The following is a 27,546-nucleotide window of genomic DNA, read 5'->3' as shown; positions in this document are numbered from 1 at the left end:
CATCGCTCCATCCATCCATCCATCCATCCTTCATCTCTCCATCCATCCATCCATCCATCCTTCATCGCTCCATCCATCCATCCATCCTTTGTCTCTCATCCACTCATCCATTCATCCATCCATCCATCCATCCTTCATCTCTCATCCATCCATCCATCCATCCATCCATCCATCCATCCATCCTTCATCTCTCATCCATCCATCCATCCATCCATCCATCCATCCATCCTTCATCTCTCATCTATCCATCCATCTATCCATCCATCCATCCTTCATCTCTTCATCCATCCTTCATCGCTCCATCCATCCATCCATCCATCCTTCCTCTCTCCATCCATCCATCCATCCATCCATCCTTCATCGCTCCATCCATCCATCCATCCATCCATCCTTCATCTCTCCATCCATCCATCCATCCATCCTTCATCGCTCCATCCATCCATCCATCCATCCTTCATCTCTCCATCCATCCATCCATCCATCCTTCATCGCTCCATCCATCCATCCATCCTTTGTCTCTCATCCACTCATCCATTCATCCATCCATCCATCCATCCTTCATCTCTCATCCATCCATCCATCCATCCATCCATCCATCCATCCATCCATCCATCCTTCATCTCTCATCTATCCATCCATCTATCCATCCATCCATCCTTCATCTCTTCATCCATCCTTCATCGCTCCATCCATCCATCCATCCATCCTTCCTCTCTCCATCCATCCATCCATCCATCATCCTTCCTCTCTCCATCCATCCATCCATCCATCCATCCTTCATCGCTCCATCCATCCATCCATCCATCCATCCTTCATCTCTCCATCCATCCATCCATCCATCCTTCATCGCTCCATCCATCCATCCATCCTTTGTCTCTCATCCACTCATCCATTCATCCATCCATCCATCCATCCTTCATCTCTCATCCATCCATCCATCCATCCATCCATCCTTCATCTCTCATCCATCCATCCATCCATCCATCCATCCATCCTTCATCTCTCATCCATCCATCCATCCATCCATCCATGCTTATTTTTGCTTACCTGCGGAGGTCAGAATGAACAGCCAGACGTTTTCCCTTCATTGAGACTTTTGCGTTAAACTTTGCTTCCTGTAGAAGGACCAAGAGCAGGAACATGAATAAATCATACCTGAACAGATGTTTGACACTTCCAGTATGAATCATGTCTGTGACCATGCTCAGTCAATTAAAAGGATTTTACATCAGTTTTGGACTTTGAGATACCAAGTGAGAATCTTTAGTACTCTGTGTGGAGACACAGGAATGAAAATGGTTCAGACTGATACAGAGTTGGTCCGGGATGTCTTCATCTAGAGCGGATTGGTTGAGTAGATGTGATGCATACGAGCACTAATGTATGGATGCATGGACTTAAATCAGCTGCTATCTGAATGATCAAACATAGATGTTAATACAGAATGTAAACGGAGCCTGTGTGGGTTCCTACCATGGTCATGCTGCTGAGCTGGACCGGAGGCTGACCTGGAGGCAGCACCATCACCTTGACGATGGCCGTCATGAGGACCGTCGCTCCAGATGTCTTGATGGTGGTTTTTGGATCCGAGTTGACGGCTAGCTGCAGAGAGAGCGGGGCCTCGATCAGAGCCGGGTCCTAAAGAGAACACACCAGGAGAACAGGAATCAAAGTTATAACACTCATAATATCTACCAGGTTCTATTGTGTCTGTTTCTATACTCACCAGCATCATTATAGCTCCAAAGTAGGTGGTCCTCAGCAGCATCTCCATGTCTTTGGGCATCTGAAGGACAGGACCACAAAAACAGAGAGGTTGGAGAGGATCGCCTCACCTTTTCAAGTAATGCTTATTGTGGTCGTTTTGGTGATACCAGCTGATCTCTGTGGTATCAGGTGTCTGAGGTGGTTTGGAGATATCAGCAAGTGTGATTAACAAAAGGTATGTCGTGGTTATTTTGAAAGTTCATTTTATTTTGATTGGACTTCCGTTTCCTGACTTCCGGGGTCCTTGTTTGTTGCTGGTAACTTGTCACTGCTTTCAAAGAGGTTGCACCATCCCCCATGGCGCTGCGGAGAGCGAGCACACCTGGGGCCAATCACCTAATCTGGACTCTCCTTCAAGAGATGGCTGGAAGCTCCCTGCAGTGCCAGAGTTTCACTCTTTACTCACCGTGGTAAACCTCAGCGCTCGGCTCCCTTCAATCTCTAGTATTTTTGGATTTATCTCTAGTGTTACTTGTGGCTTTTTACTAACGTGTCTCTCCTTTTTTTCCAGTGCCTCACTCACCGCTCACCTGCAGTTCATCACCAGCACTCTCACCCACAAAGATCCCCTCACTCTCTGGACACTTGGACTCCCTTCCCTTCCTGTTCACAATAAATCTTTTAAGACTGCTCCCGTCTCTGCATTTGGGTCTTACTCCACACACAACAATAAACTCTGGCCAATCATGGACCCAGCAGATCCGGACCCAATCAAGACCGCCATCACGCTACAAGGACATCGCCTAGGACAACATGAGAATATGCTCACTGAAATCATGAAGACTCTACAGGGCCTCAGCACTCAAGTTTCCACCCTGTCAGACCACCTGCAGCCCCTCACCCAGTCTGCCAGTGCTTCACTTGATCCTACCCCCGTGAGTAATGCCACCTCCAATCCCTCAGTCTCTGCACCTACTCCCCCTCCCATACTGAAAGAGCCTCATGTCCCCCAACCTGAATTTTTCGCTGGTGAGACAGGATTAGCCAGTAGTTTTTTGTTGAAATGCACTTTAGTTTTCGATCAGCAACCAAGCAGCTACCCTTCAGACAGAGCTAAGATAGCTTATGTGATAAAGCTCCTTTGTGATAAGGCCTCACCTTGGGCCACTAGTTTGTGGGACAAAAAAATCCCCTTTGTTAGCCTCCTATGAAGCCTTCTCCACTGAACTCATACGTGTTTTTGATCACCCCCTGCAGGGCCAAGAAGCAGCCAAAAGGTTATTCTCCTCATCCCAGGGCTCCCAGTCAGCAGCTGATTTTTCTGTTGATTTCCGTATTACAGCCTCTGAGAGACAGAGAGAGAAGAGACAGACCAAGTGCCGTCCTGTGGTTCCCTCTTTCGGTCAGTCCCCTCCTACTATCCCTGTACTTCCCAAAATTAGCATTTCTCCTCCTAACTCTCCTCCCGCTGAACCTATGCAGACAGGTAGAACCAGGCTTAGCCCCAGTGAACGTCAGAGAAGAGTAACCCTTAGGTTATGCATTTATTGTGGTCAAGTGGGTCATTTTCTAGCTTCCTGTCCTTCTACGCCAGAAGACAAGGCTTACTAGTGACTGAGGGCGTACTAGTGAGCCACACCTCCTCTACCTCTAGCTCTCCTCCTGCCTTCTGTGGAGTGGGACTCCCTCACTCTCCAGTTGCTTATTGATTCAGGGGCAGACGATAACTTCATTCAGGATGAATTAGCTAGTCAGCTTCAGCTTCCCCTCAAGCCTTTAGAGTCTCCCAAGATTGTTACCACTTTAGACGGCAGGATGCTCACCAAGGTTACCCATCGCACAGCTCCCCTTACCCTGATTATCTCTGGTAATCATCGCAAAGATATTTCTTTTTTCGTTATTCCCTCTCCGCATTCCCCTATTGTTCTCGGTCTTCCCTGGTTACAACTTCACAACCCCCAGATAAATTGGAAAACCGCCTCAATCACTAATTGGAGTGTACACTGTCATTCCCATTGCCTTCGTTCTGCTAACCCCTTTTCGTCTCGTCCCAAGGTCGCCCCCTGCCAGCCAGACCTTGCCAGTGTCGTGGTTGAGTACCATGATTTAGCTCCAGTGTTTAGCAAAGAGTTGGTGGTATCTCATGCCCCCGCACCGTCCTTATGTCTGCGCTATAGATTTGCTCCCGGGCGCCCCCCTTCCCAGCAGTCGACTCTACAACCTCTCTCGGCCCGAGAGGGAGGCCATGGAGTCTTACATTCAAGACTCCATGGCCTCCGGACTCATTCGCCCCTCTTCCTCGCCTTTAGGAGCGGGTTTCTTTTTTGTTAAGAAAAAGGATTCTTCACTTCGGCCGTGTATTCATTTTAGAGGCCTAAATGACATTACGGTCAAAAATAAGTACTCTCTCCCCCTCATCAATCCCTCATTCGAGCCACTTTGTTCAGCCCAAGTGTTCACTAAGCTTGACTTGCGCAACGAGTATCACCTCATTCAGATTAAGGAGGGGGACGAATGGAAGACGGCCTTTAATACACCCCTTGGTCACTTCGAGTATTTGGTCATGCCATTTGGTTTAACGCCCCAGCCGTTTTCCAGGCCCTCATTAATGATGTCCTTCGCGACATGCTGAACCGTTTTGTTTTTGTCTATCTTGACAATATTCTTATTTTCTCCGCACCCTTCACGAGCATCAGCAGCATGTCCGTCTAGTCTTACAGAGACTCTTGGACGGAGGAAACTCTGTGGCCGTTCCCTCCGTGCAGCAACATCTGCGGAGGATGAGGGAGGTGTGGAGGACCGCCAGGGCTGTGCTCACGCGCACAGCGGAGAGAAATAAAAGGCTGGCTGACGTACATCGTTCTCCCTCTCCAGAGTACCGAGTTGGGCAAAAGGTCTGGTTGTCGTCCCGTGATCTACCCCTAGATGTGGAGTCACGTAAGCTCTCTCCTAGCTTTGTGGGACCTTCTGAAATTTTGAAAGTTATTAATCCATCTGCAGTCACCCTCAAGCTCCCAGACTTGATGAAAATACACCCCACTTTCCACGTGTCCCTACTCAAACCTGTGGCTTCCAGTAACCTCTGCCCACCTACCGTCACCTCCCCCCTCCGGTTAATTGATGACCATCTGGCTTACACCGTCTCCAAGCATTTGGGCGTGCGACCCTGGGGACGCGGCTTCCAATACCTCGTAGATTGGGAAGGATATGGACCAGAGGAGTGCCCTTGGAGATCCAGAGCATTGATCTTGGACGACAGTCTCCTGCAGGAATGCTATGCGGCTAACCCGGATAAACCAGGTAAAAAGTACTGAGTGACTACTAAGAGTTGTACAGTAAAATCTGAGCTTTCCTGATTGGCAAGAACAACAAGAGAACAGATCTACAAGCAAGCCAAACCAACCAATCACACCTCTGTAATAAAGTCAACAACACAGCAAAACTGACAGTATTAATTTAACATATATGTAGGTAAATTTAACACATTAAAAGTATCTATATTAGTCTGTACTACATAAAGTTAACTGCACTTTTTAAAGTGTTAAATATTTAACAATATGACAGAGCTGCAGTAGCTCTTGAAAATCTGGTAAGGTGGATCCCCTCTGGAAGAACAATTCACAGAGTCAACCTCAGAGAAAGGCAAAGTGTACCAACAGGAATACGCCTAATGCATTCTTTAGGAACACTTAAAGTCACAGGCAGAACCTCTAACTCAGTGGATAACTTCATTCATGGTGCAAATGTGTCAAGTTACAAAAAAAACAACAATCCACTTTAAAAATGACCAAAAGAACCCCAGCAGGGATCAGTGTAGTACAGGCACTATCTTAACACAGCTACAAACGTAAAACACATCAAAACACGCTGCCCAAAGGCATGATGAGGAACTCTGCCCACACGTTCCATAGGTTTGCAGTACAGTGTAGTCAACACAGGTGGGAAAGAGTATTGTACAAAAGTAAAAGTACCGTAACTGTGGTTAAACTGACTTCAGTAGAAGTTAAAGTACTGTTACTGTGGTAAAACTGACTTCAGTAGAAGTTTAAGTACTGTTACTGTGGTAAAACTGACTTCAGTAGAAGTTAAAGGACTGTAGCTGTGGTAAAACTGACTTCAGTAGAAGTTAAAGTAGTGTTACTGTGGTTAAAGTGACTTCAGTAGAAGTTAAAGTAGTGTTACTGTGGTTAAACTGACTTCAGTAGAAGTTTAAGTACTGTTACTGTGGTTAAACTGACTTCAGTAGAAGTTTAAGTACTGTTGCTGTGGTAAAACTGACTTCAGTAGAAGTTAAAGTACTGTTACTCTGGTTAAACTGACTTCAGTAGAAGTTAAAGGACTGTTACTGTGGTAAAACTGACTTCAGTAGAAGTTAAAGTACTGTTACTCTGGTTAAACTGACTTCAGTAGAAGTTTAAGTACTGTTACTGTGGTAAAACTGACTTCAGTAGAAGTTAAAGTACTGTTGCTGTGGTTAAAGTGACTTCAGTAGAAGTTTAAGTACTGTTACTGTGGTAAAACTGACTTCAGTAGAGTTTAAAGGACTGTTGCTGTGGTAAATCTGACTTCAGTAGAAGTTTAAGGACTGTTGCTGTGGTAAAACTGACTTCAGTAGAAGTTAAAGGACTGTTGCTGTGGTAAAACTGACTTCAGTAGCAGTTAAAGTACAAAGTAAATAGTTCCTTTCGGCCCCTTGGTACTAGTTTCAGTAGTTCTGAAGGTCTGTTGTCTTTACTGGTCTGTGGTGGTCCTGTAGTCGGAGTATTATGTTAAAGGTTTGGGGTTCTGTTTGGGTCGTTACCTTCTCGTTGGCGATGTTTAACTGGAAGAGTCCTGCTTTGTAGTAGGCAGTCATCCCGCTGTCAAAGAAGTACTCAGACAGAGCGAGGTAAACCATCCTGTTGTACTCTCCCATGACCGGATCCACGGCGTGGTTCATCATCGTGTGGTTTGGCTGTGACAGGTCGAAAAACATCCCCTACAGACACAACACAAACACTGTTAGTATAAGTTTACATGATGTTAAACTGAAATCTGATCGGGACGCGCTGGTAGTCGAGTGGTTAAGGCGCACACCATGTACGCAGGCGACCAGGGTTCGAATCCGGCCCGTAGCACTATTTCCTGCATGTCTCTCCCCGCTCTCTTCCCTGTTTCCGACTCTATCTACTGTCCTCTCTCTAATAAAGGCATGAAAAAGCCCACAAATAAGTCTCAGAAAAAAAAAACTGAAATCTGATTTGCCACTGACCTTGAAGTGCATGTCGAGGCTCCTGGAGGTCACAACTGGATCGTCAATCAGAGAATAATCGATGCCGATAAACTCGTCAACGTCAGACCTCACTGGGATGGTGTCCAACATCGAGTTCACGAGAACCAGAGCAGCGTGGTCCAGAGCGGGACAGATCTGAGAGAGACGGATCCCATGGAGGAGACAAGGGTTAAGGAGATGGATTAAAGATCAGACTCCTCTTATTCTTCTACAGGCTCACCACAGGGGTGTGTTCTCTCACCATATACCTTGTACACAAACGTGCAGAAGTAAACTTGAGAACAGGTTTATTGTAAAGTTTGCTGATGACTCTGTTATTGTGAGTTTGTTGCACAATCATGAGTCCAGCCACGGTCCCATTGTGTATGGTGTGACGATTCTTTCTTAGAGCCTAATGTTTCTAAGACAAAAGAAATGATCATAGATTTTAGAGCCTATGCCCCACATCACAAGCCTACTATGATAAAAAAGCAGGCAGCTGAATGTGTGGAGAACTACAAATATCTTGGAACAATTATCGACTCTAAACTGACCTTTGAGAGAAACTGTGTGGCAGTCTGCAAAAAAGCACACCAGTGTCTTTTTTGCCTGAGGAAACTTGCTCGTTTTCACGTTGACAAAACTTTGTTGATTTTATTCTATCGAGCTTTTATTGATTCTGTCCTGTCCTTTTCTCTTGTTTCATGGTTTGGTAACTTGTCTTTTAAAAACAAAAATGCTCTTAACCAGATCGTAAAGTGGGCAAGCAAGCTTATAGGTGAGCAACAACTCAACCAATCGGATCTTTATTCTTCACAGCTGCAGCTTAAAGCCAGCTCTGTTCTCTATGACTGTTCTCATCCTTTAAACTCAGTGTTCCAACTTCTTTGCTCTGGTTGTCGCTTTTTTTGCTCTAAAGGGAGAACAAAACGCTACAGGAACACTTTTGTACCTGCAGCTATTGCACTTCCTAGCAACGCTAGCACAAGATGATGCACTTTAACTGGGAAGGAACTTGTATTATTTTATAAAGCCTTCAAAAGCACTTTAGCATTTTTAGGGTCTTATTTTAGAATGTTTTTTTGTCTCTTGGATGCTGTACTCCTGTCTGTACAACAAATTTACCCTTTTGGGTACTAATGAAGAACGTTGAACCTGGATATAACCTGGACTGGTCGCCGGTTATCACAGGGCTGACATATGAAGACAAACCTGGCAGGCTCACACTCACATCTACAGGCAATTTAAGCCCAGTTCAGACCAAAAACTCCAAAGAAAAACAAGACCTTTTAAGTTTCAACATCACTGCCACAGCTGAAGCTGTCTGAACTGAGCTCTCACAGCCTGAATCAGGCCACCTGAAGGTGATGTTGTCTACGATTCAGACTGGCAGATTGCAGACAGTGGGTAGGAGGATGTTGCAGCCAGCTGTCTGTTGCTACAATCACCGAAAAAAATTTGTTCAAGGTAGAATATTTCATTAGATAAAATCATGCTGTGAATGTTGGGAACAATCATGTCAATCATTTCTTTGAATTAAACTTTTCACACAGAAAGCCCATAAACACTCCTGTCTCCTCCATCAGCTGTGCACATAAGCAGGATGCACAGCACTATGTGGTAAAAGAAGGGCAGTGAAAAATATCATTCTCAGCACCTGTCTCAGTTAAATCAAGACTTAAACTTGCTGTAAAACTGCACTAACACGCCATGACTGGGATGATGATAAAAGGGATTAAGTTATGAATCACACTTGTTCACCCCCACGCAGCGTAATGTTGCACATCATTAAGAAAACATGGGAAAACAGTCAATGAGCTGTACTGTCCCTCTTGTAGAGACAGAATTACTGCACAGTAACTTCAGAAATAAATCTCTTTAAACTGAGTGACTTCAAGAGTCGTTGCTATGGAAACGATGTGTTGCCTTCTCCAATGGCAGCGGGGTGAACTGACATGTTGCAGCCAACCTGTCCCTGAGTTTTAACTGGTCTAGTTCTGAATCTTTGGTCTGAGCTGGGCTTTAGTCACCAGCTAACCTACCAGGCATGCTTTGGCCTGTGGGAGTAAGGCAGAGAACTCTCATCCACACACACACACAGGGAGAACACGCAAACTCCATACAGACAGGCTCTGTCCAACCAGGAACCTTATTACTGTGGCGTGACGGCACTGACCTGTGCATCACTGTGGAGATTTAGCTTGCTCTCAGTCTAGGGGGTCAATCTAGTAAACATCCAGGGATTCCTCACACAAAATTGCATTTAAATTATGAATATCCTACATACTCATTGTGATGCGTTTATTTAGAATGAATAGTGGGAAGCGTGTGGTCTTCTTGGAAAGAGGGGATCAATACAGACCTGCTGGTTGAGAAGGAAGCGCATGCCTGTGGTCAAGAGGCTGGACAGGAAGCCATAAACCTTCCTGAGGAAAAAAGAAGATGTGATTCAGAACAGTTCCTGATTGGTCAATGCTGAGGTCACTGCATGAAGAAACGTTATTATGACCTGACACGCCAAATGGATTTGTTTCACACATCCATCTGGGAAAGCTTCAATACTAAGAGTTTGGAAAGGGCAGAGTGTTTGAAAAAACTCGGAGTGTGATTGGACGAATGTTCTGTCACATCTTTATGGGCCAATCAGAGCAACAAAATACGTAGCTGTGACTGAGTGTGCATGCGCAGCTACTGAGGAATTACGGTAACCATGGTGACTGTAGGCATGTCAGTTCACGACTTTTGTGTTTTTTTTTTAAAGAAAACAACTCACTGCTGTTCTTTGTTCTTCTTTTAACAAAGAAATGTCATCAAGTTCTGATAAAACTGGCGCTTTAGCAGCATCCATGCTAATGTCTTCTGCCATAGCTGCATCGGCCTCTTGCTGCTGCTTGTTTATGTCACGACTCTGCCATGCCTGAAAGTACCGCCCCTCGTCGCTGATTGGTCCTGTCACTTTCTAACTGGGCCCAAATGGGTCAGACGGGAGCTTTGCAAGATTGATTCACTAGTGAGAAACAAGGAAACAGGCGTATCCATCTGTTTTGCAAGGTCAACATTATTAGTGATGAGATTTCATTCATCAGTGACTAGTAATCATCATTAGTTAGAATCTGTCTCTATAACAGTTTCAACCAATCAATCTTTTGCTCGTATAGCACCAATCCATAACCAAGTTATCTGAAGCCACTTTCCAGAGAGGGCGTGTCTAGACTGTACCCTCTGATGTGTTATTATAGAAAATGGACATTAATCCCCATGAGCAAACAGAAACATTGAACAGAGATAAAGTGGAAAGGAAAGACGTGAGTCAGAAGTTAAGGCTGAGATAAGGCCTTTACACACAGACCGCACCATTCCTGGAATACAGCAATGAGCTGCTGGAGTCTCAAAATTCACAGGAGAACTATGAGTTAATGCAGGAAGAGTATGTAAACAACAGATTACTTTGCCTATCTGAGGTTGATTTTTCATTCACTTTAATACTCTGTGATAGGTGAGTACAGTTAGAAGGTTTATGTTTGCTAAAATGATGTTCAGTGGTTTTCCACTTCTAAAGAGAACTTTTCCTTGTCAGTGGCGTCATAGTAGCTTTGTCACCTTGAGTTGGTGCATTTTTGTTGTTTTGAAGTTCCTTTGCATGTTTTTTCTGGATGTTTTAACTATTCTGTCCTATATGGATCAATGCAGTTAGGCTGCAGCCAGCGCTGAAAAGAGACCGGACTCCTATCCGGAGTGGAGTGGTACTTTCAAGGTGCACCAGAGATAGAGTGGAGTGGAATTGCAAAAATGCTCTGCAGTGAGCTTCGTGAGCAGATTCCTGCACAGACAGAGTATGTGGAATTTGGGGGTCAGGGCTGAAAAGAGGAGGAGGAAGCATTGACCTTCAGCATCTCGTATCACAACCCCCTACCCCAACCCAGGCGGTTATAGGGACAGGTGAGTTGCTGGATGGCAGCACTGAAATACTCTCGTCCAAACATTGCCAGCAGTAATCTGTCACCTATATATTTAGACATGTTATCTCCTACGCTACAGTGGGCTGTAGTAACAAACCAGGCTGACAAAGCAGTTGATTATATGCTACAAGGCAGGGGAAGAAGGCAAAGGCATATGAGAGTATTTACCCCAGCGTCCCGCTGAACATGGCCCTCATCTTGGCAATGTTGGCGTCACAGGTGATGTTGTTGATCTTCAGACGACCCTCGTCATCTCTGATCAGATTCAGAACCGTGTTCATGTTCACTCCTTCAGCGGATGCGTTGATGATTCCTGTGTCGTAGCTGAGACAGAGAGACAGATAATCTTCATCAGTGACCCATTCACCACAAACATCATCATCATCATTGTCGTCAATGAGCCTGACACCACATTAACATGACAAATGTGGTAATATAGAGTAGTGAGCGTTGTTAACTCTGGTTATATCAGTGATCTGTGAGTTTTGACATAAACAAAACTGCCACTGCTGGGCTGTATCAATGTTCTGCTGGAGAACCGTAATATTCTGTTGGACACTAACAAGAACCAGTAGAGGATCCGTCGGTGGAAACTCAGAGAGATCGATGAGTTCTGGACGTCAAACATCAAACCAATGTCAGGGATGAACTGAAGGTTAGCGTGAGTCAGATTCAGCTCGTTAATCTTCACACTGATGAAAACAGAAAGAGAGAACGTGCTAGAACATGTATGAAGTATTAACATTCATATGAAGACAGTGAGGGATCAGTACTCATTGATGGTGTATTGGAAGCGTCCGTCTTTGCCCTTCATCTCTGGCATACTGATGTTACTGAGCTCTTCTTCTACAAACTTCTCTGTCTCAGACTTCACTGGAGCACAAAAAAAATCAGAGAACTATGAAAACAAATACACAACTGCTATAACTCTTTATGAGTCCTCAGTGAAACACGCAGATCAGCTCTTAGTCTACTTAAAATCACAATGACTAACCGTGTACTTACACATGTCTAGAGCTCTGTCAGTGATGCGGATTTTACAGCCGGCCGGTTGAGCTGCAGCCATGAAGGATGATGTTAAAGGTAAGAGGAAGAGGAGGGTCCACAGACAGGAAGTCATCCTGAAGATATAAACCTGAAACACCAAGACAACATGAAGATTTAAAAAATCCTGAATAAGAAAACATTCTTACCCGACTGGATAACCCCATTATATCAAGACAAACTCCATAAAGATGGTGGATCCATCCATCCATCCATCTATGCATCCATCCATCAGCCATCCATCCATGCATCCATCCATCCATCTATGCATCCATCCATCAGCCATCCATCCATGCATCCATCCATCCATCTATGCATCCATCCATCAGCCATCCATCCATGCATCCATCCATCCATCTATGCATCCACCCATCCGTCCATCCGTTCATCCATCCATCCATCATCTATGCATCCACCCATCCATCCATCCATTCATCCATCCATCCATCATTCATGCATCCATCCATCCATCCATCCATTCATCCATCTATGCATCCATTCATCATCCGTCCATTCATCCATCCCCCCATACATCCGTCCATCTGTTCATTCATCCATCTATCCATCTATGCATCCATCCATCCATCCATCCATCCATTTATGCATCCATTTATCCATCCATTCAGCCATCCATCCTTCATCTCTCCATCCATCGATCTATGCATCATTCATCCGTTCATCCATCCATCCATCTATGCATCATCCATCCATCCATCCATCCATCCATCTATGCATCATCCATCCATCCATCCATCCATCCATCTATGCATCATCCATCTATGCATCATCCATCCATCCATCCATCCATCCATCCATCCATCCATCTATGCATCCACCCATCGTCCATCCATCCATCCATCATCTATGCATCCATCCATCATCCATCTGTCCATTCATTCATCCATCCATCCAGCCATCATCTATGCATCCATCCATCATCCATCTCTCCATTCATCCATCCATCCATCCATCTATGCATCATCCATCCATCCATCCATCAATCCATCATCTATGCATCCACCCATCCGTCCATCCATCCATCCATCATCTATGCATCCATCCATCATCTATGCATCCATCCATCATCCATCTGTCCATTCATCCATCCATCATCCATCTATGCATCATCCATCCATCCATCCATCAATCCATCATCTATGCATCCACCCATCCGTCCATCCATCCATCCATCATCTATGCATCCATCATCATCCATCTGTCCATTCATTCATCCATCCATCCATCATCTATGCATCCATCCATCATCCATCTTTCCATTCATCTATCCATCCATCCATCCATCCGTCCATCTATCCATGCATCCATCCATCCATCATCTATGCATCCATCAGCCATCCATCCATGCATCCATCCATCCATCTGTCCATGCATCCATCCATCCATCTGTTCATGCATCCATCCATCTGTTCATGCATCCATCCATCATCTATCCATACATCCATCTATGCATCCATCCATTTGCCATCTATGCATCCATCCATCCATCATCCATTCATTTACGCGTCCATCCCTCCATCCATCTGTTCATCCATCCATCCGTTCATCCATCCATCCATCCATCTATGCATCCATTCATCCGTCTATCTATCCATCATCCATCCATCCAGCCTTCATCTCTCCATCCATCATCCGCCCATCCATCCATTCAGCCATCCATCCTTCATCTCTCATCTATCCATCCATCTATGCATCCATCCATCCGTCCTTTCATCTATGCATCATTAATCTGTTCATCCATCCATCCTCTATCTATGCATCCATCCATCCATCCATCCATCCATCCATGCATCCACCCATCCGTTATCCACCCATCCATCATCTATGCATCCATCCATCCATCCATCTGTCCATCCATCCATCATCTGTCCATTCATTCATCCATCCATCTGACCATCTGTTCATCCATCCATCGGTCCCTCCATCCATTCATCCATCTATGCATCCATCCATCATCTGTCCATTCATCCTTCCCTCATCCATCTATCCATGCATCCATCTGTCAATGCATCCATCCATCCATCCATCATCCATCCATCCATCCATCTATGCATCCATCAGCCATCCATCCATGCATCCATCCATCCATCTGTTCATGCATCCATCCATCCATCATCTATCCATCCATCCATCCATCATCCATCTATCCATCCATCAATCCATACATCCATCCATCTGTTCATCCATCCATCTATCCATCTATGCATTCATCCATCCATCCATCTACCATCCATCAATGCGTCCATCCCTCCATCCATCCATCCATCCATTCATCCATCCATCTATGCGTCCATCTCTCCATCCATCCGTTCATCCATCCATCCATTCATCTATCTATGCATCCATCCATCCATCCATTATCCATCCATCTATGCGTCCATCTCTCCATCCATCCGTTCATCCATCCATCCATCCATCTATGCATCCATCTATGCATCCATCCATCTATCCATCATCCATCCTTCATCTCTCCATTCATCCATCCGTCCATCCATCCATCAGCCATCCATCTATGCATCCATCCATGCATCCATCCATAAACCCATCTTGATCCTGTGACTCCAGTCTCAGTCCAGTCCTTGTGGAGCCCCCTAAGTCCTTTAATTGTCTTTGTTTGACAATCCTCTGAAGGTTGAGCTCATCCCTGTTGGTTGGTCTCCCTTTTTCACCAGTTTTCCCTTCAGTCAGCCTTCATGAATCTGCTCTGATACAGCCTCTGAGAACAGCCTGAACTCTCAGCAGTGATTTTCTGTGGCTTACCCTCCATGTGGAGGGAGTCAGAGATTGTCTTCTGGACACCTGTCCAGTCACCAGTCTTCCCCATGATTGTGGTTGTGTGAACTGAACCAGAGTGAGAGAATGAAGGCTCAGGAAAACTCTGCTAATTTGACCTTCAACAACATTGTAATATTTTGAGGTAGTGGATTTTTTATTTCTGTAAGCCGTTGTCATCAAGATTAAATAAAAAAAGTCTTTAAATATTTGACTTTGTATGTGGTGAATCTAGGATAAATGGAAGTGTAACTTGTTGAAGTAAATCACAGGAACAAATTTGATTTTAAATGATATTGTTTATATATTACTCTGGTGTAAATATCTCCAGTATGTGAGGAACAACTGGTCTCATAAAAAGAAAATGGGCACATGTGGAGTTGTTTGGACCCTGAGCACTGACTCAGCCACGCAAACATAAGCGCCCATGGAGTGACCGTCCTGCCGAGTAAACAGGAAGCTGCACTCATGTATCGAGGTCACCATGTACGGACGGTTTAAGGGTCTTTAGTCCCTCCTGTTTCTCCGTAGCTGAACACATTCCCAGACTGTCATCCTCCAAAACACCGCTCATCTTGAACTGTAGTAACCTTTCTTTCACAAGCCTCCCCCTCTGCACTCCCTCACCCCCTCTCAGTAAACCAGGGACACCAAGAACTTTGTTTGTGCCCAATTTTAAAGCTGAAAATCTGATTTAGACTGATTTTAGGGTTATTTAAGTTAGTTATCCATAACACTGCTTTACCTTAAACCAACCTCATTTAACCCAGCTTTATTTACACAGCAGCTGCACATTTCATACATAGATGAGAGTGCAGACCAGAGACTGGGGGAAATAAAACCAGAAGACAAAAAAGAAAAAGAGATGGCAGAAAAACAGCATCAAAAGGAGAAAATAAATAAATGAACAAATCAGATCACACAAGAAAATAATTCTGACAATGTTGATTAAAACAAAACAATGACCAAAAAAAAAACTGATTCAAAAGCAAAAAGTGTGATCAGTCATGGTCAATATATAATAAAACAGATTTCTACAAAGTCAGATATGTCCCCTTAAACCAGGGGTGTCAAACTCAATCACAGCAGGGGCTGGATTCTGGATTCAGGTCTAACCTGAGGGCCTAACAGGGTCACCTTTTTAACCAGAAACTGTCAACCTCATTTCACCACTAATACAATATGAAAAAAACTGAGCACTGAGAAATGAATTTGGCATTTAAAAAGTTAAAAAGATAAGTTAAAAGGCTCACAATCTGAGAAAAGTAAATTTGTTAAAGAGATCAATACATGAAATTGAAAAATAATGTTTCTTTAAAGGCAAATATATTAGAAAGAAAGACAAAATCATGAGTTTAAAATGTCAAAATATGAAAAAAAAATCATAGTCATGAAGTAAAAGTAAAATTTATTTCAAATTTTAAATTTTGAGTCTTAAAGGTCAAACTATGGGATTATGAAGTCAAAGACTGAAGTTAAAAATATGAGGGAGAATACAAAATAAGTGGTTAAAAAGGTCAAAATACGACTTAAAAATGTAGAATTACGAATCCTAAAGCCCAAAATATTATTTGAGAAATCAAAATTATGAGTTAAAATGCTCAAAGTACGAAATAAAAAGTCAAAATCCTAAGTTTGACTCCTAACTGTGTGATGCAAAATTGAAAATATGAGATTAAAACACAAATTAATTTCTTTTCCTGCATTTCTGACTTCTTATCCAAATATTCTTTCTCCTTATTTTTTCGGATGTTATGACTTAACAAGGATATCTTAAATCCTCAAGGACGATGGGCCAGCTATGACAGAAATATGAGATAAGGCCAGATTTAACTGTTCCACGGGCCGGATTTGGCCCCCAGGCCTTCAGTTTGACACCTGTGCCTTAAACTCTCACACACTCATGCTGAAGCAGGTCAGCAGAAGAGTGAAAACACCTTTCCAAACATGAAAAGCTTTTAGGGTCGTTTGTACTCTTTATGTCAAACAGAAACGTGGTCCAGTTCCAGTGAATGCTAAAGCTAGATCTGCGGTCTTTAGAGTGGAGGCAGCCATTAACTACTGCTTCAGGACAGCTAAGCCCCACACATAGCGCTCTGTATGTATGGCTCTAGTTACCACAGTGGAGGCAGCCATTACTGACGGCATTCAGTCCAACCAAACCCAACTCTGTATGGTAGGGCTCTGACAGAAGCATCGCTCACTCAGTCAGTCAGTCAGACACAGACAGAGCCGTCTGTAGGGCTGAGCTCAGCGGTCAGCCAGGAATATTACAATATGCTGAGACTGAGTTGAGCTGCGTGGCTGTGCAGGGGTTAGCGCTGTTGCCTCACAGAAGAAAGTCCTTGGTTTGCTCAGGGCCTTTCTGTGCACAGTTTGCATGTTATCCCCGTGCATGCGTGGGTTCTCTCCGGGTTCCCCGGCTTCCTCCCACCACAAAATACATGCTCGTTAGGTTAATTGGTGACTCTAAATTGCCCGTAGGTGTGAATGTGAGTGTGCCTGGTTGTCTGTCTCTATATGTCAGCCCTGCGATTGACTGGTGACCAGTCCAAGATGTACCCCGCCTCTCGCCCAATGACAGCTGGGATAGGCTCTGGCATCCTGAGACCCTGCATGGATGTGGAAAATGGATGGAAAGATGAGTTTGAGTTCTGAGGTTCCTCTAAGAGCTGATGAAGTACCGTTGGGGGTTTGGGTTTATCGTTTGGGTTTGTCTTACTTTTGTCCTGTAATCATTCTGTTCACTCACTTTGACTTTAGATTAATGGGAAAGGGTCTCGCATTGGTCTTTGCCTAGGGCCTCCAAATTACCAGAACTTCCCCTCTGTGTAAGTTTGGTCTGCACTGACTAACAGTTTGTCTGAGAGCCTGCTTAAACATGCTCTTCTATCTGACTTTATTTACAGGGCTTGACGTTAACATTTTTCCCAAGGAGCACATGTGCTCCTAAGTTGAAAAAGCTAGGAGCACATAAAGAAGTTTAGGGGCACAATGAAAATTGATCAAATAATGTGTTTTCCGTAATAAACATGATGCAAATAGACATTTACAAGCAAAATTATTAAATGAATCTGTATACAAAATGTACAGAAAAGGTAAAATCATCAAGTTTTGAACAAGTATTGCAATTTAATTTTGTCTTTAATGTTACTAATTTTGGTACTTTACATTTACTTTAAATTTGGCAACTTCATTCAGAGTAGGTCTAAGTGACTAATAGGTTTCATTTTTGTGTGTTTTGTATAGTCAGGGGGACTTGGTTCCTTTGGTTTGGTTTGCATTCACATTGCTCTTGGCCAAACGGACCAAGACTGAACACCTACAACCTCTGCCCGTTGGGGGCGCTGTCCTCACAAACAAACGGCGACCAAGAAGAAAAGCCGACATAGAAGAAGACAAAACGGGGAAATCCAGCTCCTTCCGCCGGTCTTTTTTCCACATAAACAATGAAAAAACACCGAATTACACTGTCTTGGGGTTTCTGCTCTTGCACTGGGGAATTATGAGCAGCCAGCGAGACGGTGAGATGTCCAATATGTCGTTCTTAACATGAGACGAATAAATAAGCACGGACGACGACATGTTGCTATGGCTACACAGACGCCAAGCGAGGCGTCTCTCCTCCATGGATCTCTCCTTCGGCAGCTTAGTCTAATTTTTTTATGCGCACATGTGCCCCTAAATATTTTTTACAGTTCGCACACATCTATTTTTAGGCGCAAATGTGAGTGAAACGCTCGCACTGTTGAGCCCCGACAACAAAGACTGACCTGATGACCGCGTTCCAAAGTTAAAGGTATCATGCATTACAAACTGCAGCAAAGAAGGCCCTGCCTAGTGTGTAACATGCACTATCCTTCTTGCATATGTTCTTGCATTTAAACTGAAGACATATGTTAGATTACCTTAAAGGGAACATGGGCTCTTCATAAAGAATGATTAAACATATGACTGCCTAGTCTGGGTGTATTATAATGAAGGAACAATGAGAGGATCTATTTGAAAAGTAACTTCAGTCTTTGAGTATTCTAAAGTCTTTAGTTTGTTTAGTTGTTAAACATTGAGTTTTGCGACTATAATGACTCCATACACCTTGTTGGATTAATGCCATGAAGCAGCTCTGGATGTAGGGTCTAACCTGGTTATAACAAGGTGTTCCTAATAAAGTGGCTAAGGAGTGTTTATACACTGTCTCTGAAACATAAAAAAGTTTTTTACAGATCAAACAGCACAACATCAATAGAGTTAACCCCTTTCAGCTAACCCTGATGGTAGCTAAACATCAGCTGAAAAATTCCTGAGTCATGTGAATAAAATCTCAAACACACGCCCACGCTAACGCTCATTAATCTTCAAACACTCTTTGAAGGCAAGAAAATCCTCACAGATATAGACACAGGGAGACCACACAAACGCTGGCTCTCTAATCTGAGTGTTTAATTACAGCTCAGTGACGACAGCCAATCAGCATCCAGCTGCAGCTGCCGCCACATCTGGACATCTGGCTAACCGCTAACGGCTAACCCTTTAATCAAAGGCTTCAGTTCAAAGAGAAGATTTAGAGTCTGAACACGGCCTTTGACCTCAGGGCCGTCAGAGAGGAGAAACCCAACATTCACGATGCTTCAGAGGAGGATTTACACCCTCCAGACTTTTAATGTGTAATAAATAAGAAAATAGAGACTTAAAAACCTAAAAATCCTCTCCTTCTTCATTCCTCCCTCATATTAAACCAAAACCAAACAACAACATGTTTATCTTTCTGTAAATGGACCGTTGAAGTGTCTCTAAATTAAAATATGTTTGGACTGTTGCTGCAAAAAGCATTTTAAGTGCAGGACTATGCTGGTGGCAGAGTATCTGAACTAACTCCAGGGTCTTGTTGCTGCTGTGCATAATACAAATATACCTTTAACTTCTGGCACACGGTCGTCAGATTAGTCATTAAACTCACCCACAAACCAAATAACATCAGCAAGCAGAGTATGTTGAAACAAGCTCTCAGAGAAACAGTTAGAAAGCATAGCCCAGATAAACACAGACGGCTGGTTTTGGTAAGTTTGAGTCACTGGCCACAGACAGTCAGCTAAACTCAGTCATAGAGAGTGAGCAAATATTTATATGTATCTGTTTCCAGGTACCAAAGCAGAGGAACTACAGTACAAACCCAGATGGCAAACCTAAATCCCCAAAAAGACAACAGTACTTCATCAGAACTCAAACTCAGTCAGCATGTCTCTAGACCTGGTAGGACATAGAAAAGTAAAAAACCTTCACAAGCCTTCCAGGACCAGCTGCTGAGAAGCATCCCCATAGCATGATGATGCTGAGAGGCATCCCCACAGCATGATGCTGCCACCAGCATGCTCCACAGTGGGGATGGTGTGTTTGTGGTGATGTCAGTGTTTGGCGTCTTGTCTGATGGTCTCAAAGCTCCATTCTGGTCTCATCAGACCAAAGACCTTTCTTCCTCTTGACCATGGAGTCTCCCACAGTCCTTCTGGTGAACTCTAGTCCAGATTGAATCTGAGTTTTCTTCAACAGTGTCTTTCTCTTTGCCACTCTCCCATAAAGCTCTGACTGGTGAAGAACCTGGCCAACAGTTGTTGTCTGCAGAGTCTCTCCATCTCAGCTGCTGAAGCTTGGAGCTCCTTCAGAGTAGTCATAGGTGTCTTGGTGTCCTCTCTCACTAGTTTCCTTCTTGCACGCCCACTCAGTTTGTGAGGATGGTCTGATCTAGGCAGATTTACACATGTGACATATTCCTTCATGTCTTCATGATGGATTTAACTGAACTCTGGGGGATGTTCAGAGACTTGGAGATGTTTCTGACTTAGACTTTTCAATAACCTTTTCTCTGAGTTGTTCTTTTGTCTTCATGGTGTAATGGTAGCCAGGAATACTGATGAACCAGTGACTGCACCTTCCAGACACCGGTGTCAGTATACTACAATCACTAACTGTGAGACTAGCACCAACTATCTGGACCTCTGCTGGATTAGCTCAGTCTCATTGAAGGGGTTGAATATTTATGCAGTCACTGATTTTACATCACAGATTTTTATTGGATTTACATTACTGTGTAGAAATCTGTTTTCACTTTAAAACATAAGCTGTTTTTGTATATTTTGTTGGTCAAAAAGCTCACTGATATTGATTTATAAAGTCAATAAAAAGGTAAACATCCAAGGGAATGAATATTTTTAAAGGGATTGTATTTGATGCACACATCATGACTGTATCTTTAAACCCCTGCATACCTGTGCCTGTGTATAGAGGTAGATTAGGGATGCATGATTTTAACGGCTTATTGGTCTGAGGACTTTTGCCTTTATTTTGATAGGAACGCTGCAGGCATGCACCAAACAGAGCCAGGATCTGGATCCATTCTTGCAACCAGTGCATGAAGGACTGTAACATTTGCATTTGGGCGTGAGCTCTGATAACTCAGTAAATCAGTTATCATCACTGTCAGGTGTAAGACTCATCTCCAAATCCCTGCTTTTTAGGAAATCAAAATAACTGATCTTTCTTTTAGCTCACCCACCTTTTCAGCAGCTCTGCTTCCAGAAGTGAAAACTGCCATTCAAATCCTCCACAGACATTTCACTTAAAAATCAGAACTCAGATGCACAATACTATCAGCATGATACCAGAACTACTGGCTTAAACTGTGAAGCTAACCAAGCTAACCAAGCTAACCAAGCTAACCGAGCTAACCAGGCTAACCAAGCTAACCAAGCTAACCGAGCTAACCAGGCTAACCAAGCTAACCAAGCTAAGAGCTACCTGAGAACTCATGACTGCTAAACATTTGATTCAGCACAAAAATGGCGTTGGAAACCAGAGAAAGAGTCGAAGGCACGAGACCGTGTACATTAACTTTACAAAGATGAAGGAACTATTTATCCCACGATTGTTGAAAGCTGTTCAAGCTTGAATCCTGTTATATACCTTTTTTGTACTCGTATCTTTATTGCAGTGTTTAGATTTTAAATGTAATAGATCCTGGTTTGTGTATTCAACACTGCATGCTAAAGTAGACAGCCTTTGTTTGGGGGCTTGGTAGACATTTCCATGGTAACCAGAGACCCCACCAATCAGAGACGTTGCTGTGAAGCTTGAGGATTGTGGGTGTTGTAGTATTTTTTTGGCTGAAACTGCAAATAAACCATGTTTTTCTTGATGAGAGGCTGTTATCTCAGAATGTTTTAATCTTTTAGAGCTGATACCTTCACTTTACACCCAGGTAGCTGGATGTTCGGCTAGCTTGGATACTTCAGATAATACGGCTCATAATCAGATCTATTAAGGAGAAAATGAGTGGGACTTTTACTTCTGGAACCACACTGCTGTGCTCTGTACTGCATAGCCAAAGTCTGCATCTATGTAGTCAGTAACCTCTTTATGCTCCTTAAATCATCATTTTACCAAAATGTGGTTTTAAAGTTTCAGACCAGGAGTTTCAGCTTTGTTAAAATACTTGGGAGTTTTTTAGTGTTTGCTGATTTTTACTTATGTGTGTGACTGATGTCCACGTATTCATAAATATACAGACGATGCTTTTAAGTTCTTTACAGATGAATAAAATCTGATAGAAACGACCTGGAGCCATGAGAAGTGGACTATGTGGTCTGATTTCCACCATTCACTTATTTGGAGCATGGGTTTGGAAAATAAAAGAGGCTAACAAAGATGATAATCTATAAAAGAAGCTGGCTTGCTAAGAACGAAGCATGTTTGCAGGATTTTTAATTTAACAGACGTATAAAAGACCGAACGACTATATCACAGCACACTTGTTGTATGTTGTATGTTACCCAATCCTTTAATATGTAATTATGCATTCTAACTTTTCACCTAAATGTATAAATACATTCTCAGACTGCTTTATTTCATATCAAGCTGATGAATACCGTAAATGACTTGTAGCCCAAACAAGTTAGGAGCTTGTTCACAAATCTAGCACACTGTTTTACTGTCTGAGAAATCCACTGTATTTTATTTTATACTGCATTCACGGCTCGTTCCAGACAGAAATATTACAAATATCAGGGAGGATAAATAGACGGGCTTCTGTCTGGCTTGCTTCTTTAACTATGCATAAGAGGAAACAAGGGTTTGGCTCAGGCTCTCTCTGGTTCTCTTCACTTGTTGAAGGGTTATTAAACTCGCCGGCAGAAGGAGACGTGGGCCAGTAGGATAGCTTTAAGAAAAACAATGAACTTCATTCATCTCTCTCTTTGTTCATCCTTGTCACTTAAGCTTTAAATTTAGGTCTAAACTACAGCTGGACAGATTTTGACATTGAAGAAAAGGCTGTTTTTGTGTTACTGTAATGTTGAAGCATAAGCTCCATTAAAAGGGTCACTTTGTTCTGCTTTACATCAGCGCTGTCTGTCAGCAGGTTGTCAGTGTTAAGATCTCTCTAAAGCACGCTACAGTATACATATGAAATGACTTTCACTCTTTCCACTACTACATGTCCATACTTTATAGAGGAAACTTCTACTATTTATGGTAGAATGAAAAAGAAGGTATAACAGTAGCAGAAACATCAGCACAAAAGATATCAGCAAAAATACACACAAACTCAACATTTAACCCATGAAACTCACCAATGAGCCGTCTGCAGGAGGAGCTGGGTTCCCTGGGTTCCCTTGGTTCTCTTGGTTTTGTTGTTCCTGGTGTTGCTGTGGTTTGTCTCTCCGTCTCTGCTCTCACTGACTTTCTCTCTTCTCTCCCTGCAGAGTTTTATCCCCACAAACTGACTCCTCCTCCTCCTCCTCCTCCTCCTCCTCCTCGCTGGGGGAAAAAGCTGTGGAGGATGTTTTTAGGTGCTGACTTCACTGAAAGGATTAAAAAAGTTGTGATATAAGGAAAATCCCTGTTAGAGATAAGCACCCATTAAGATTGACCCTCTGTTGTCCAGTGTTAACTCTGGCAGCTATTTTTAATTTTAGTCTTCGTTTTAGTCTTTAAAAGAAATGTCTTTTAGTTTTAGTCACATTTTAGTCATTTTTATCCTTTTTAGTTTTAGTCCATAAAAGTCCTCACATTTTAGTCTTTACTTTTAGTCCAAGCATTTATTCTCTTGCCTAAATCTGGTACCAAATCATGGTAGTGTGTTCTCTGTCTAACCTGGGGTCCCTGCTTTCTACAGCTGAGAGGCAGATTTAGGATGTCTGATGAAAACTACATTACATTTTAGTGTAAGGACATTAACACTGCTGGTATCACTCTGGACATTTCTGTCTGAAAGGTTGAACTTTTCTCTTTCACATGTGTTTTTTTATTTCAAATACATGAACTGATTACACAGGCTTATGATGAAGAAATAAGGTCAGTACTTCAATGTCTCCTAGTGTTAGCCATTGACTTTGAATGTTGATTGGAATTCTGCACAAAGTGCTGCACAATGCAAAGTAAAGATAAACATCACACTAATCTAATCCTAACTTACAACGTCTCTGCAGTGAAATTGCTACCATTTATCTTATACCACTAAAAATGACATGCATTTAATACATAGGCTAATGATAGGAAAATAGTGCCATCTAGGTGTATACATAACAAATGATAAATTTAACTGTTTTTCCTCAAAATGATCACTGAGATGACAGAATTCATGGCTTTATTCTGCAATGCCTGAGAGATTAAAATCAGGTTATTTTGGGAGTAATCAGGACATGTTTGTCCATTAATGGTTTATTAGGGAATCAAGTTTTAAATCTGACTCTACAAAGAAAAGTTAATCATGGATCAAAATCAATTTTGTCATTAATCTTTGACTCATCGAAGTCCATAATTTTAAAAAATACCCCAGCCCCCCATCATGTATTGTTTAAAAATTAATAAAAATTACTCATTTTACACGATTTTCATATAAAACAGTGATGTCTCGTATTCAAACTGGCATTTAAATGTTAAAAAATGAAAATAATTCGACATTTGGTATTTTTGATCAGGACTGAAGTTGATTCAAAGGTATAAGCCAAAAAGTGAAAAATATTGATATGTAAAATTTTAAAGCAGTTTTTCTAAGTGGTCATTTTTGACCATGAATGGCCATGAAGGGAGCAATATTTAAAATCTGACATTACATTAAAAAAAAAAATGCATTAACAAGTTTTGTTGCTAATCTTTGACATAACCAGGACTACGCCTGAATAAAATCCCCCAGCCACCTGACATTTTTTAACATCACTTATTGTTTGTGGGGTTTATTGCTTAAAAAATCAACTGTGACTTCTTGTATTCAAACTGGCATTTAAAGGGTTAAAACCCTGATAATAACTGCATTTTTTTGTAGTTTTGGTCAGGACTGAAGTTGATGAAAAGAACTATAAAAAAAACTAGAGGCTGGCTCCACAAGCAGCAGAAATCTCCTCCACCCCCAAATTAACCCTCATTCCTCCATTTACAGTAGAAATAAACGTGTTTGAAACCTGGTTTAAAGATATATTTGGGTCAGAAGAGCTCACGTCTCTGAGGACACAAACTGTAGGGGGGAATTTTTCATAACTTGTCTGTTTTGGTTTGTAGGATCTGACTTATGCATATTAGGGGCTGGGCTGATATGACCACAAACCTGCCTGTCTGTTTGTTGTTAATCTAAAGTTAGTCTGGCGCCCTGTTTATATTTGCATTAACGATGTGTTTTGGATATTCAGTTACACTATATGGACAAAAATATTTGGCCACCTGGCCTTCACTGGAGATAAACAGTCCAGCCCATACCCTGAAAACCAGCCCCAGACCATTATCCCTCCTCCACCAAACTTCACAGTCAGACAGGTAAAGTTCTCCCAGCATCCTCCAGACCCAGACTCACCATCTGACTGTAAACAGAGATGATTGGTCACTCCTCAGTCCAGGGTTGGTGTGTTTTACTCCATCAGATCCTTGGTACTGGACTTGGTGATGTGAGGCTAGCATGCAGCTGTTACCATGGAAACCCATCCATGAAGCTCCTGCTGCAGTTTTAGTGTTTACATTAATGCCAGAGGAAGTTCAGAACTCTTGTGCAGAGACTTGGAGACTTTTACCCATGATCCTTAGCAGCTGTTGTCCCAGATTTTACCTGGTCTTCCTCTTCATGGCTGAGCTGCTGTTGTTCCTAAACTCTTCCACTTCCTAATAACATCACTGACAGCTGACTGTGGAATATCCAGCAGGGATGAATTATGTTAATTATAAAGGAGTCATCATCACAGAACCACGCTGGAGTCTCGGAGCTCTGCAGAACGACACTTTTAGGATCACAGATGTTTGAGACTGCATGGACAGGTGAGGATTTAAACACCTGGCTGAAACACCTGGATTCAATCATTAACAGGTCTGGACAAATACTTTTGTCCACATAGTGTATGTGTCCTCCTGGGCGGCAAATGGAATAAAAAAATATGGCGTATCCTCTGATAATGCCAGTAGCTGGAACGAGATAGAAAGTACTGGATGCATCACATGAGAGAGTTATAGTGGCCACTGGACAGTAGGTCTGGAACAAGACAATCATCTCCTCGCCATGAGAAAACTGGAAGTGTGGGAGAACAGGTATTAGGAGGGAAATCTCATTTAAAATGAAAGTCCAGGGTGCTAGGAATGTAAAAGGTTGGGAATGTAGGATTCAGACTCCCAGGATGTGTTTTAAAACTTAAAAAGAGGCCGAGGACTCTGCTTTCAGGAAGAATCAAAGTTTTCCAGGAAAGCTGGAGTGTGTTTTAAGGGTCAGCCCGAGTCTTTGCACATGCAGTGATCCTGCCCGTGTGAGTCCAGCTGTTTGCTGTCATATCCAGATGATTTAGGTCAGCTGAAACAGAAACAGGCTGGAACCAGGAACCCACACAGATTCTAACACACAAAAACATCATAAAATACGCTCAGCTCAACACGTGCCAAAGAGTTGGATAAAAATATGGACATTAAAAAGCACAAATAATCATACCAGTGAGAAAAGACAAATAAAAACAAATACTGTGGGATTAAATCAACTGTCATCAGCTAAGGTTATGCCCCTCCAAAACTGTAGTCTAATAAAACCTAAAAGTTTAACAGAATAATCATCCATGCTGATCTAAATAGGTCTAGATTATGTGGATCACTCAGAGGCTCCCCATCCAAAAAGAAGGCAGAGGTTCTCAACACTTAGTGACTCAATAAACCAGGTTTTCATTTCATGAATGAAATCCCATAAGGAGGGAGAAAACATTAAATGTGGCCTTCTTGGCTCAGATAGCTTTCAGGGACACTCGCAGCGCTAAACGGCACTTTTCACAGCTTTTCTCCCTCTTCATGTAAAATTCATCCAAAAAAGAAAAAGTGGTTTACTCTGTTGTAAATTCACTTTGTGGAGAGTATTTCTGTTAAAAAGGCACATCTTTACCAAATACAGGGTAAGCTAATCACTTTAGCTCTGAGGCTAAAGAGATTAGCAACACTTAGCTATGTTATGTTTAGCTTTGTTTTAGCATTTTTGCGAGGCTTTATCACATAAAAGGTTAGAGAGACTTCATATACTTAAGTTCTGATCACATTAAATAACTTATTTTGAAAGTTAAAGTCTAACTCTGGTTCATCACACAATAAGAGAGTACACAACCGCTAGGCTACATGCTAACATGCTCTGGCATTCTCAGAGTAACATTTACACATTCACTAAATTAATAAATCTAACATTAATAATGCTAATAATCCCATTACATCTGTCCTTTAATGATTTATAGACTCTAAAAGCAGCTCTTTACTTCATTTTATCAACACAAAAACGTTTAAAAAGAATAAAGTACCTTA

General features: G+C 42.5%; 1 protein-coding gene across 1 annotated transcript in view; it reads right to left on the bottom strand.

Moving 5' to 3' along the window:
- Window positions 1-23,505, bottom strand: part of LOC121505322 (phospholipid transfer protein) — a 30,256-nt gene extending 6,751 nt beyond the window's left edge. Inside the window, exons 1-11 of the mRNA XM_041780517.1 lie at window positions 23,373-23,505; window positions 11,923-12,052; window positions 11,691-11,790; window positions 11,481-11,609; window positions 11,086-11,241; window positions 9,321-9,384; window positions 6,959-7,114; window positions 6,509-6,685; window positions 1,727-1,786; window positions 1,474-1,638; window positions 1,048-1,115 (exon numbers count right to left, since the gene is read on the bottom strand). Coding sequence (XP_041636451.1) covers window positions 1,048-1,115; window positions 1,474-1,638; window positions 1,727-1,786; window positions 6,509-6,685; window positions 6,959-7,114; window positions 9,321-9,384; window positions 11,086-11,241; window positions 11,481-11,609; window positions 11,691-11,790; window positions 11,923-12,037 — 1,190 coding nt within the window. The 5' untranslated portion in view covers window positions 12,038-12,052; window positions 23,373-23,505. The remainder of the gene's footprint in view (window positions 1-1,047; window positions 1,116-1,473; window positions 1,639-1,726; window positions 1,787-6,508; window positions 6,686-6,958; window positions 7,115-9,320; window positions 9,385-11,085; window positions 11,242-11,480; window positions 11,610-11,690; window positions 11,791-11,922; window positions 12,053-23,372) is intronic.
- Between the last annotated feature and the right edge of the window lie 4,041 nt (window positions 23,506-27,546).

The sequence above is a fragment of the Cheilinus undulatus genome, linkage group 3 (genome assembly GCF_018320785.1).
Source record: "Cheilinus undulatus linkage group 3, ASM1832078v1, whole genome shotgun sequence".
NCBI lineage: Eukaryota > Metazoa > Chordata > Actinopteri > Labriformes > Labridae > Cheilinus > Cheilinus undulatus.
This window is presented reverse-complemented; position numbering and strand designations above follow the sequence as displayed.